This window comes from Heptranchias perlo, chromosome 28 (genome assembly GCF_035084215.1).
Source record: "Heptranchias perlo isolate sHepPer1 chromosome 28, sHepPer1.hap1, whole genome shotgun sequence".
In the NCBI taxonomy this organism is placed as follows: Eukaryota; Metazoa; Chordata; class Chondrichthyes; order Hexanchiformes; family Hexanchidae; genus Heptranchias; species Heptranchias perlo.
In genome coordinates this window covers 25,281,598-25,293,829 of record NC_090352.1, presented here as the reverse complement: position 1 = coordinate 25,293,829, position 12,232 = coordinate 25,281,598, and the positions used below count along the sequence as shown (strand labels likewise).

Genomic DNA, 12,232 nt, shown 5'->3' with positions numbered 1-12,232 from the left:
CAAGAGGAAGAATTTATACAATAATTGCGGGTTGGCTGTGATATGTCTAGCAGTGATTCTTAGCAAGGGTAGATATCCCAAGTCAGGTTGCCTAACCAAATGAGTGCTTTTACCAGAGGAATGCAAAATTCAGAAAGGAATTGAGGAATTTTCCCTGAAAAATGGCACATCTCTGACTTCCTAATTTATTTGTATAATTTTAACTTCTAACTACTTGATTTAACTTGCATTGGAATTTATAAATATATCAATTTCTGTTTTATATAGAGCTGTTAAAGTATCTTAAATTGAGTATTTGTAATAGTCTAAATCTTTCCCTAGTTTGTCTTCATGCCAAACATCAGTAAAATATTTGTGGGAAATAATTGAATCTCTGCCTGCATAATTATAAAACAAAGAATGCATTCACCAAGGCGCTCAGTTCCCTCTGATGTTTACTCCTCACTCGTTCCTGATCAGTGAAAACATCAGGTATTGTGATTTTGAAGGGAGGTTGCTAATCTACAAATACAATAAAGTGAAAATTGTCTCTGTGAGTTTCTACCTTTTGATATATGGATAATTTTCAAATGAAGTGCTTGTGATAGAAACTTACAGTTGGAGGTTAACCAGATTCAAACTGTAACATTGGCTGGGCTGAAAAATGATCAATGAGAGCAGAATTGTGTGTTTGGGTGAGGAATCCAGGTGGTATTATAAGCTGCCTTCTCCCCATCCCACTTGTAGAGAAGAGATCCATATTGTCTCAGTGTATTTTAGGTAAAGATTGGTCGATGTGATATTTCTGACATGGTAGCTATCCACGAGTGTTCACTGTTTGAACTTGAATTGTTTTCACTTTGGCTGCATAAATGTAAATATCTTTGTGGAGTGTGGGGGCTGGGAGGGTCATCGTAGTAAACTTGGTTTCTACTGTAGGAAGTGTTTGAATCAGGAACTTCCTGCCGTAGGCTTTGTAGCTGTTTCTTACCAGGACTGGAAAATTTGTAATTATTTTAGAAATACCTGGGTAATTTCCAATATCAGCAGCTGTTCTTGGCTCGACTAAAATAAAAATTGTCCATTGCAGCAAATTACTTTTTTTAAGTCCGTATGTTTTACAGCTTCAGTTTGGTTGCCCTTTAAACTCAATTCAACAGGTGACTGATTTTGGTTTCATTTACCTTACTTTTAAGGTTCCCGAAGCAATTAAGGCCCAGTACCAGTATCCACCTCCTCTCCTTCCACCGGCAGGAATCCGTGATGGAGAGTTGATATGTAACGAGACTCCGACTGAGTCACAAAAGCACCTTTCCAACTATGAGCACTTTGCTACTGAAGAAGAACAACAGGAGGTAATGAATGTGATGAATGAAATCAGACCGCGAGTGAAACGTGTTAGGAAACTTATTCAAGATTTTTTTTGTGTGTGTCCGATTAATGCTGAAATTAGTAAGAGATGGCATTCTCCATCCTGAAAAGTCAGTTAACAGCTTTGTGAGACATTGATTTGCAAATTAAATCAGTACAGTGTGTTATCAATTGACCGCCAGGTTTTTTTCAATTAAATCCTGAACAGTTGTCAACTAACTGCTACGCTCAACTGAACATATACTCTACATAATTTAAAAGTGCAACAGTAGAATAGAAAATTATGGCTGCTGTACAATACTCATTGTATGATGCCTACCTGTGAAGTACCAAGCAAGTACCGGTACCACGTTTTTCTTGAATCTTCCTTTTAACAAGTATTTTTTCTTTTCCTCTAGTGGCTTCGTAGTGTTGTTGCACTTCAATGCAGCATATTCAAACATTTATCTGCTAAGCAGATGCCATTATTTTGGGACACTGAACACACTGAAAAGGCTGATATTAAGCCGTGCGTCACAGCCCAGTGTTCAGCAGACAGCTCTTTAAGCAGCGCGCATCAGACAGCTGGAAAGAAACCATCGTCCTCCCCTTCTCCGACATCATGCAATGTTACATGCACCTCAGGGACCAACAGCCAGAATTCTTCAGGTTCCTCTGTATCTCAGCAGCCCGGTGCTGCCATTGCACAGGAAGAAAATGCCCGTAGTTTATATCCAGAGACCTCATGCAAGACATCAAGTAGTGGAACTTCTAACGGACCTTTGTCAGCAGAGGTAAAAGTAAATGGACCTTTCCCATGCACCATTTCACCAGAACCGTCCAGGCAGCTGGCAGACACACAGAGACCAAAGGGACCATTGACACAGGTGCCAAGCCAGATATCTGGACAAGCCTGGCTACATTCTCAGCTGAGACCAGCTACGCCACCGGCAGCCAGCAACCTCCAAAATCATTTTGTGGGAGCGCTTGTCAAATCGGAGAATGCAGCTGTTTCATGTTTGCAGCGAATTCCTGTCAGTGTGACAAGTGTGCCCGCTTCTTTATCTACTTTTTGTGCCAGTTCCGAGATCACCAGCAGCTCACAGCTTAAGAGCACCGCCTCAATGCAGATTGCTGGGCGATCTACCACGTTTATGGCAAAGGTTGTTACGGCACCCTCTGCTATTGCCAGGGCTATTACTCCTCCGAGAGCAGCGGTAGATAGTGTTTCAGCAGTGTTGGCTCTTTCAAGAAACCTGATTTCACCAGCAGTTACAGGTGGGTATCTTGTTCTTGGTTAACCAGCAAAGGTTTATATTTTGTGAAAGAAAACTTTTCTTGGCTTCAACCACAAAAAAATGATTATTTAAAAAAAAATGTAGTTCAATTACTTTCATGACATTTGGGTGGTGTTGTCTATCAAGAGATGAGGAGACATGAGTACAAGCTAAAGTTTTGAAAAATCTAGTGCGAATACTTTATGTTCAAAATACTCCACCCAATCTATGATTGAGCAACAGATCCGTAAATATATGTACGTGACAGTTAATTTTCTAGTGTAAGCGACCCGTCTCAAGACACTCGTCAGTTAATGATGGGCTGCTTGCATCTCAAACCAGCTTCATTCTCTGTTCTCAGAGCCAATCTGGAGTTGTCTATCCCCAGATGTGGTAGAGTGGCAGTATTGTGGTTTTCCATTTAATTGTTGTGCTTGATGTTTCAAATTTTAGATTTGGTTGCAGAAAGATGCTTGTTGCCTTCCAGTGTGTGTTGACCATGAGACTATATTGTGAGCACAATGTAGCTAAAAATCCTATTAATAAGTATGGGATTGCACTTTAGAACGATAGTAAGTGGGCGTCGTACAGCTTAACAAAATCCTTTGATTCAAGTTTTCAGATTATAAAGAAAACGGCTGAATAGACTAACATTATAGGTTGGTTAGTCTTTGTACAGACAATTTTTGGAATCCAGATTCAAGCACATTTTATCAGCAAACTAGCTTTATACTTGAGTTGATAAACGAGGCGTGGACAAGATAATAGAACAAATCCATGAGTTTTCCAGAATACCAGAATAAAAAGCTTGGCTATCCTAGCAGTTGTTGTTATCATTGTTTGAGTTCTAAGAGACCGTGTAATAAAAAAAAGTCAGATTAAATGTTTTATTGGTCTATTTGAATGTTGTTTGTAATTCAAGAACATTGCATTTTCATAGTGTTAAAGATATCTTTCACCTTTACAAGTAAGATAACATAGTCTGACATGGGAATGTTCAAAATGCATTTGGACACTAGGTGGGAAGGTTAGAATACTGGATTGCTGAGCTTCGTTTGGCCGAATGGCCTTTTCTCATCCTTGATTGCTATATTTAAGAGCCTAGTGCAAATTTTATGCAGAATTATGGTGTGCGGGGCCAGTTTCTTGACGTGTTGGATTGTGTTGAAGATTGATATTGAAATTGAACAGCTTCTATTCCAAATCTGGTTATGACTAATATGTACTTTTTTTCGTAGACGGTAAAGTAAGTCCAACTGTGCTGACCACAGGCGTGTCCACAGGAAGCAAACCAGTTCCCTTAACTTCTCCATCAAACACTTCAGTTATGATTGACCTTGCCAACTCTCTGCAGGCAGCTATGGAAGGAAGTGGAGGTAAGTGCTTTGAAAATTCTTCGAAGTGAAGTTATTTTCTCCAGTTGACTTACCATTTAGTAGATGGAAAGATTGAGTTTTGGGTTACAAACGCATTGCACACCATTCCTACCAATTGGTCCAAAACTTGTTACAGAAAAGTACATTGCACATTTCTTTTTATCTTGATCGACTAGGTTTCACCATGGAAATATTCATCTAAGGGTGCAGCTTATGTAATTAGTACACTCTGGTGATGTACTGTATAGAGTTATTTCCTTAAGGTGTCACCAGGCACTTAAAGCATATTGGGCTTGATACATATTGCACAGCCCACTTTTGGATTTCAAAGTACTTACGCAAGTTCCCTCTGCCACCCCTGATCTGTGGAGAAATTAATTTTGTGTAAAACACTACTATGCTCTGAAACATCAGACTGGTACGGATCTACTTCTCTCTGCCTGTCTGCCTCTTTCTCTGCTCCCCTGCCCACATTGATTTGATATTGATGGAGGCATAACAAGGTATGTTTGAATGTTAGAAGCAGATGGAAGAAACCCCAGGTAAGAGTTCAATTCCATAACTCTCAGATGCCTGCGTTACCATGGGAGAAGGTGGAAACACATACGGCTGATTTACTGCCAAACATGGTTAATATCAAACATGGTTAATATCAAACATGGTTAATATCAAACATGGTTAATATCAAACATGGTTTCTTTCCTCCTTTTCTCCCCCCTGGCCCCCCCGTCCGTCCCCTGTTGTCCCCCCTGCCACCTCAGCACAAACTTCCTGGGACTGATAGGTGACTGGTCTTTTCTGTGATTGAGTTGAATTTAGGTTTTTGGTGCCTTTCCTGCTACATCAGTGCCACTGGTAACCTTGAGTCTGATTCCAGACACTAGTCACTGTATGCATAAATGATTTGTTGGCAATTAGCTAAATTAATCTAGGGGATACCTGAGTAAAATTGGCTGTTGAAATTTATATTTAAACATGGATTTTGTATCTTTGATTGTCCAATATAGCTGCTAGGCTGTCTTTACTTTAAGTTCTAATGTTTAAGAACATGTAATTATTGATGAGTACAAAAATATCTGCAGGCACATTCTGCTTTTCAAGTTTTGCCGACAGGAAGTCAAGACATTGTTCTTCTAACCTCAGTGTGGTCTTGAACTAGTGTGTTTTGTTTTTCTGTTTTAATTCAAAAGATGGATGAATTTAGTTGTACACGTACCAAGAGCCTGAGTCATTAATTCATTAATACAAAAAAACTGTAAACTCACATTTAAAACTGAGGAATTCTATGGGAAGTATCCATCAATGCTTATGTACAGAGTTGCCTGTCTCCTCCATGTTCACTTTTTAAAAAAATAATAGGATGTCAAAACCAAATTTCATGTTATAGCATACAGATGGTTAATTTAGGGGGTGGGGGGAGCTGTGTTTAGTAAATAAACCATTTTATTCTTTGTGTGGGGGAAAAGAAACTATTAATACATTACAATTTTTATTATTTGGGGTTGGTAATTGTCAATTGAAATGACAAGGGAACACATTCATCTGTCGCTGAGGTGTTGCACCACACGTTGGGTGGGGAGGGGGAAACTGCAATCTCTATCAGAACCTTTCACAATGAAAAATGTCTAGTTACAATTTAGTTTACCTCAATAACGTAGGTAGGTCCCTAGCAATAGCATCACCTTTAACCTGAATTGCATTATATATAATAGGAAGAATGCAGTACACTTTAACCTTAATTTCCACCTGGTATCTTTTGCAAGAAACATTTAATATATATTAAAAAAAAATCCAAGTTGCTTAAAATTGGCTGCTGGTAGAAATTGGAATTTTACATGGAGAGCTGTTAGAGAAACTTCAAATTGATCTATCTCCTTCCCTTTTGTAGAGATTGAACTGAGTAAGCTTGATGAAAAGCTGATCCAGGTACTGGCTTGGCAGAGAATTCAGCAACTGTTTCCTCCCAAAGCATCCTCTTTACCATCTGCACTCAGCACCTCAAAAACCCAGACGACTGCTGCTACAACGCAGACTGAAGGTAAGCATTTATTTTTCCACCTCTAACATCGCCTACTTCAGCCCATCTGTTGCTAAAACCCTCATCCACGTCTTTGCCATCTCCGGACTTGACAGTGCTCTACTGGCCAGCATACTACCCTCCACCCTCTGTAAACTTCAGCTCATCCAAAACTTTGTTGCTCAAATCCTATCCTGCACCAATTCCCGCTCACCTACCAGCCCTGTCCTCGTTGAGGTACATTGGATCACGGACCGCTACATCTCAAATTAAAAATTTCTCATTGCGTTTAAATCCCTTCCTGGTCTCGCTGCTCCATATCTCTAAACTTCTCCAGCCCTCCGACCCCACCCTCCTGAACTCTCTGTTCCTCTGACCCTGGTCACGTGTCCATCTGCAGCCTCGGTCCGCCCCATTTTTGGTAGCCATGCCTTCAGCCACCTACACTCCACCTACCTCTCCTCCGTTAAGACCCTTCTTTATACCCACCTCTTGGACCAAGGTTTTGTTCATTCTTCCTAATATCCCCCTTCCTTGGTTCAGCTTCCTTTTTTTATTATACTTCTGTGAATTGTCTTGGAAGCTTTTCTACATTAAAGTGCTATATAAATGCAAGTTGTTCTTGTAGAAGCTGCTGTCATTCAGCACTCCACAGGACTCAATTACAATAAGTGTTTCCTTCACTCTCCTCTACCCCACAGTGGGTGAAACACCAGTTTCAATATGTTTTTTTTTAGTAGGTTATGAGTACTTTGGCGCCACGTTTTTTCTTCTTCCTTCACCCCAACCCATTCTCCAGAATCTCTGGAGAATCCTGAAATGATGGTTGTCTTTCAGATGCATTCTGTTCTCTTTTGTAATAAATTCTAATACATATTATTCAGTTATGAGACGTGCAACCCAGAGGTTGAATTCTAATCCCACCATAGCAAGTTGTGAACTTGATTGTCAATGAACCTGGTAATTTATGGGCTGGCTGGCTGGCTGCAGAAAAAAATGCCCAAGCTGCTGAGTTGCCTAAAAGCATAAATGGAAACCTCCCACTCCAATCAGGTCTGGCCTACACGTGACTCTGGTTAAGACGACATGGTTGATTCTTAATGCCCTCTGAAGTGGCCTAGCCAACCACCGATTGTACAGTACCCACCAGTGAACCTAGGACTGGGCAATAAATGTAACCTTGCCAGCATCACCCACAGAGCAGGTGCAAATTTACATAAATTTGCTGTGCTTACTAAGTATTATCACTTTTTTTAATGAAAGCATTTGTCAGTTATTAATTATAATAAAATTGTGAGGTTTCAAATGAATATCTTTGAATTTGGCATATGTTGTGCAACTTTTAACTTGTATTAACATTTCATGTTCAGTGCAAAGGCCAAAACTGCATTTATTACCACTGTAAGAATAATTTCTTTTTCTTTTTTTCTTTCTAGTCCCAGAGAAAGAGGTTCAGGCACGAGCGGTGTTTTATCCCCTTACGGGTAAAGGCCAAGCTGTTAGTATGTGCTACAGAACACTTTACATAGGAACAGGTAAGAAAAAACTACATGAAATAATTAACTGAAAATTACATGCCTTGCTGGTGGCTGATAACTGCAGTACAGGGATCTGTACTAACCTGACTTCTCCATTTTACCAGGTGCCCTTTGTAACAGTGTCTAATGTCCATTGGTTAATAAGTGCACTTGAAATGTAGAGGGGGAACTTACTGTTGTTATACGCCCCCCCTGCCCCTCCCAAAAAAAAGTGTACCTGGTTTAATTTGAAGTGGTCAACGTCTGACATGTTTTTTAAGACAACAGTCTACCAAACCCAAAATCATGAACGTTCAGAACAAAGTCTGTGAATAGTACGTTTCTCCCAGCTGTAAAGCTCAAACCAATGAGTATCAGAAAATTCCTGCAGTGCTCAGAGGCACATCATAACTTGTTACCATTTGGCTCAGGTGAACTACAGTCAAATTAAGTAAGGGTCTGGATAAACTGGTAATCCTGTCAGAAAAATCAACAAAATATGCTTTACTTTTCAAACGTTTTGGTTTGAGCGGATGCGGTTTGTCTGGTTTACCTAATTTACCCAAATAAAGCATATCTACTATAAGTGGGATACACTGTATGCTTTTAATAACTGGTTGACCTCCTGTGGCATTGCTCATGGGTGAAAATAAAAATGTCTCTTTGTAACAGTCTCTCTGCTTGTCTCCCACACTTTAATTGTTTGTGTCTCGCTCTCTCTTCTGATCTTCCTTTTCTGTCTAACTGAGGCACTTCACCTCTGTCTAGATCTGTCTCCCACTCTTTCTCACTTTGTCTCCTTCCTGCTGCATTTTCTCTGTCTCATTTATATTGTATGTGTGCTTCACGATCTGCCTGTCATAAATTTTGTGGTATACAGGGTCTTTTTTGCTTTTGATTTCCTTTGTCTGCCAGTCTGTAGATATATCACATGCTTTGTTTGCTCCTCTTTCTCATTGTTAAGCTTCTTGAACTGGCTTTTCTTTTTGTTCTGAACTTCAATTTCTCCTTTACTGCTCTTTCTGTATCTTGTAAATCCATCTCTTCAAATTTGCTGTTTAAATTCTCCCTTTTTGTATTTAATTTTCCAGCCCTGGTTCCTCAGCTGCACTCGAAGGGAAGGGGAGTCACCAGTTGGGACTGGGAGAGCCGAAGGGGCGAGTGATTCAGAACTTCGGTCACACTAAGAGCAGTGGGAAGGTTTAACTTGGGCTGCGGAGTGTGGCTGAGGGACTCGTATTGGAGGGGAATTTTTTTTAATCAGGGACAGCAGACAGGCTGTGCTGGTTGGGAGCTGGCCATGTGGGAGAAAAGATAAAAATGCAGAAATTAATTAAAAAGTAGGAAAGTGGCATAAAACTATTGGGAAGCATGGACAGTTTTTATTAAAAAAAATAACTGCACCATGTTCTCATTGACTGAGATGTGATTCGCATGTTGGAGGCACTCTGTAATCATACTTTGATATGCAAACCTTTTAATATGGATAGATTGGGTGCAAATGGTTCAATGGTGTGTTTATTAAAAAAAAAAGTAACCACATTTGGTCACTCAATCTGTGCAGCTTTGTTCATTGTGCTGATGTTCCTCAATGTTGCATGTAATTTGAGGGCATACAGTAAAATGCACACTGACTATGTAACTGAGATTTATTTTCTTGTTTTGATTTCAGGTGCCGACATGGATGTGTGCCTTACAAATTATGGACATTGTAATTATGTCTCGGGCAAACATGCCTGCATATTCTATGATGAGGTAAGGTTCATGAGTCTGAATTCTATCCTCTTCCTGATAGGGGGGGGAAAAAAATAGAAAAATAAGTTGGTGATTGTATGGCCCTCTAGCTGGGGCTCAAATTACTTGTAAGTTTTGTGTGATTGTGGTGCTTGTTGGGTTGACAGCAAACTTGTATATGCAAGCTGATGGCATTCATACTAATTTTATTTGATATAATTAAGTTTCCACAGTTTTATTATATACCTAACAGGTACCTTACCTCTCCAGTCCTTTTATGTTATCAAGGAGAAAGGTTGTAGTTGCAAATTAAAAGAACTGTATTTAGAAGAGCCTTTAAGAGCAAATTAAAAGAACTGTATTTCGTTCAAGCATGCTCTCCAGTTATCTCGATGACTGCTGTATACTCATGAAGGTACAGCTAATTGCTCATCCTGGACAATAGATACTGACTGCTGTTTTAGCAATCTGTATCTAAGTCAGGTATTTACTTCAGAATAACCATTCACCTTGATGCACAGGATCATATTTGAAGTATGATGGGTTACAAAATTTCATGTAGAAAATGCTGTTTCAAGGTTGCACTTATAGGAAAACTTTAGAGAGCATAAATAACTTAAGTATGACACTGATGTGCTAAACTCTAACTGATTAGGATTTAAAGGAGCAACCAGAACTAGGGGCCATAAATATAAGATAGTCACTAATCAGTAGGGAATTCAGGGGAAACTTCTTTACCCAGAGAGTGGTGAGAATGTGGAACTCGCTACCACAAGGAGTAGTTGAGGCAACTAGCGTAGATGCATTTAAGGGAAAGCTAGATAAACAATGAGGAGGAAAGGAATAGAAAGATATCCTGATAGGGTTAGATGAAGTAAGGCGGGAGGAGGCTTATGTGGAGCATAAAGACCTGTTGGGTTAAATGGCCTGTTTCTATGCTGTACGTTCTATATGTAACATTAGTGGCATTTGCTTGCTTGTTTAAGTGAAATTGGCCTACTACCAAGGTGGATGAAAAGAGCTGGATATATTTCATAATAGATATCTCGGGGAAAAACAAGAATTAACTGGTAGCAAAATGTAAGTAATATGAGGCCAAAAGAATTGGATAAGTGCTCAGTGGTAAAATACTGTAAAAGAAAATATTAGTGATAGAGACTCATCAATAGAATGAAATTGCACAAGCTGTCACACCAAGCAATAAATTGGCAACCCAATGGGATAAAGGGAAAACCATGGGCCGGATCTTGCTGGAGCGGGGCATCTCGCAGTGTGCCCCTTTTAGACTTTTCTCTGCACCCTTCAGCTCAAAAAATGTTTGCGCCGTATCTTGCTGCAAGTGCGAGCTGATGATGGGCAACGGGGCATCTGGGATCTCAGTGAACGGTAGGACCAACACTGTATCCCCTTAACCAATGGGATTTAAGGATTGAGAAAGAAATGGGAACGACTGAGAAGGAAGGTGAATTAGAGTCAAATTAGGTACAGAAAGAGAAATAAAGAGGGAAAGAAAGATTGAGACAGAGGAAAAGAGAGATAAAGGAAAAGTAAGAAAAGAAAATTGAAGTTTGACATTTTAAAAAGCCTCTATGAGCAATTTACCACCTGAAGGAATGAGACGTCACCGTTTTAAGTTGTTCAATTTCTGGGCCGGAGAGGTTGGTTGGCACAGCGTTAACAATTATCGTGTTGTTAAAAAGGTACTTGCACTGTTAATTATTAGACTTAACTTTCAGTGGTGAGTTTAATGGGCCACTAATGTGCAAATGCAGCAAGTTCTTAAAAGTAACGAGGAGGCTAAGGGCGAGATGCCCTTTGTGCGAAGCAAATGGCGGAGCATCATACGTCGACCAGCAAGTTCTGAAGAATCTCAACTCACGGCATATCTCTTAATCCCCCGATCTTGCTGGCCGATTTGCACATTAATAACAGCGTGTGTTCTTAACGCCCTTGTTTTTCCAACAAGATCTGTCCCCATAATTATCCTTTTAAGATACAAGATTGTAACCTGTTATGGGAAGAATCATAAAGACACTTTGGCGTGCATCAAATTATTGTCTGCCTTGTGTGTTTCATAGCACAGAAGAAAATAAAAGTGCTCATTGTAGATTGTAACCATACCCACTTATTAAAGTTACTTTTATTCTTCATTCACCAGAATGTGCTCCATATAATTAATGGAAGGAGATGTTTTGATTTTCAAAAAACTATATATGTAAACCATTATGTTTTTGGAGGTGAAGAATTTGTTTGCATCTTTGATTTTTGTAAATTGTTATTGGTAGAGGTAATGTTTCTGTCTAAATGACATGTAGTTACAACAACAACTTGCAATTATATAGCTCCTTTAACATAATAAAACATCCCAAGGCGCTTCACAGGAGCATTATCAAACAAAATTTCACATCAAGCCACATGAGATATTAGGACAGATGACCAAAAGCTTGGTCAAAGAGGTAGCCTTTAAGGCATGTCTTAAAAGAGGAGAGAGAGGTAGAAAGGCGGAGAGGTTTAGAGAGGGAATTCCAGAGCTTAGGGTCTACGCAGCTGAGAGCACTGTTGCCAATGGTGGGGCGATTAAAATCAGGGATGTGCAAAAGGCAAGAATTGGAGAAGTGCAGAGATCTCGAAGGGTTGTAGGGCTGGAGGAGGTTACAGAGATGGGGAGGGGCAAGGCCATGGAGGGATTTGAAAACAAGGATGAGAATTTTAAAATGGAGGCGTTCCTGGACCGGGAGCCAATGTAGGTCAGCGAGCACAGGGGTGATGGGTGAACGGGAATCGGTGCGAGTTGGGATATGGGCAGCAGAGTTTTGGATGAGCTCAAGTTTATGGAGGGTGGAAGATGGGAGGCCAGTCAGGAGAGCATTGGATGAGGGTTTCAGCAGCAGATGAGCTGATGCAGGGGTGGAGACTTGCAATGTTACGGAGATGGAAGTAGGCGGTCTTGGTGATGGAGCGGATAAGTGGTCGCAAACTCAT

The 12,232-nt window shown here is 40.1% G+C and overlaps 1 protein-coding gene across 1 annotated transcript in view; it reads left to right on the top strand.

The window, feature by feature from the left end:
- The window catches only part of phf12b (PHD finger protein 12b), a 76,142-nt gene that overhangs the window by 61,058 nt on the left and 2,852 nt on the right, over positions 1 to 12,232 (top strand). The window contains exons 8-13 of the mRNA XM_068008239.1: positions 1,176 to 1,334; positions 1,749 to 2,607; positions 3,845 to 3,982; positions 5,871 to 6,020; positions 7,436 to 7,534; positions 9,189 to 9,271. Coding sequence (XP_067864340.1) covers positions 1,176 to 1,334; positions 1,749 to 2,607; positions 3,845 to 3,982; positions 5,871 to 6,020; positions 7,436 to 7,534; positions 9,189 to 9,271 — 1,488 coding nt within the window. The remainder of the gene's footprint in view (positions 1 to 1,175; positions 1,335 to 1,748; positions 2,608 to 3,844; positions 3,983 to 5,870; positions 6,021 to 7,435; positions 7,535 to 9,188; positions 9,272 to 12,232) is intronic.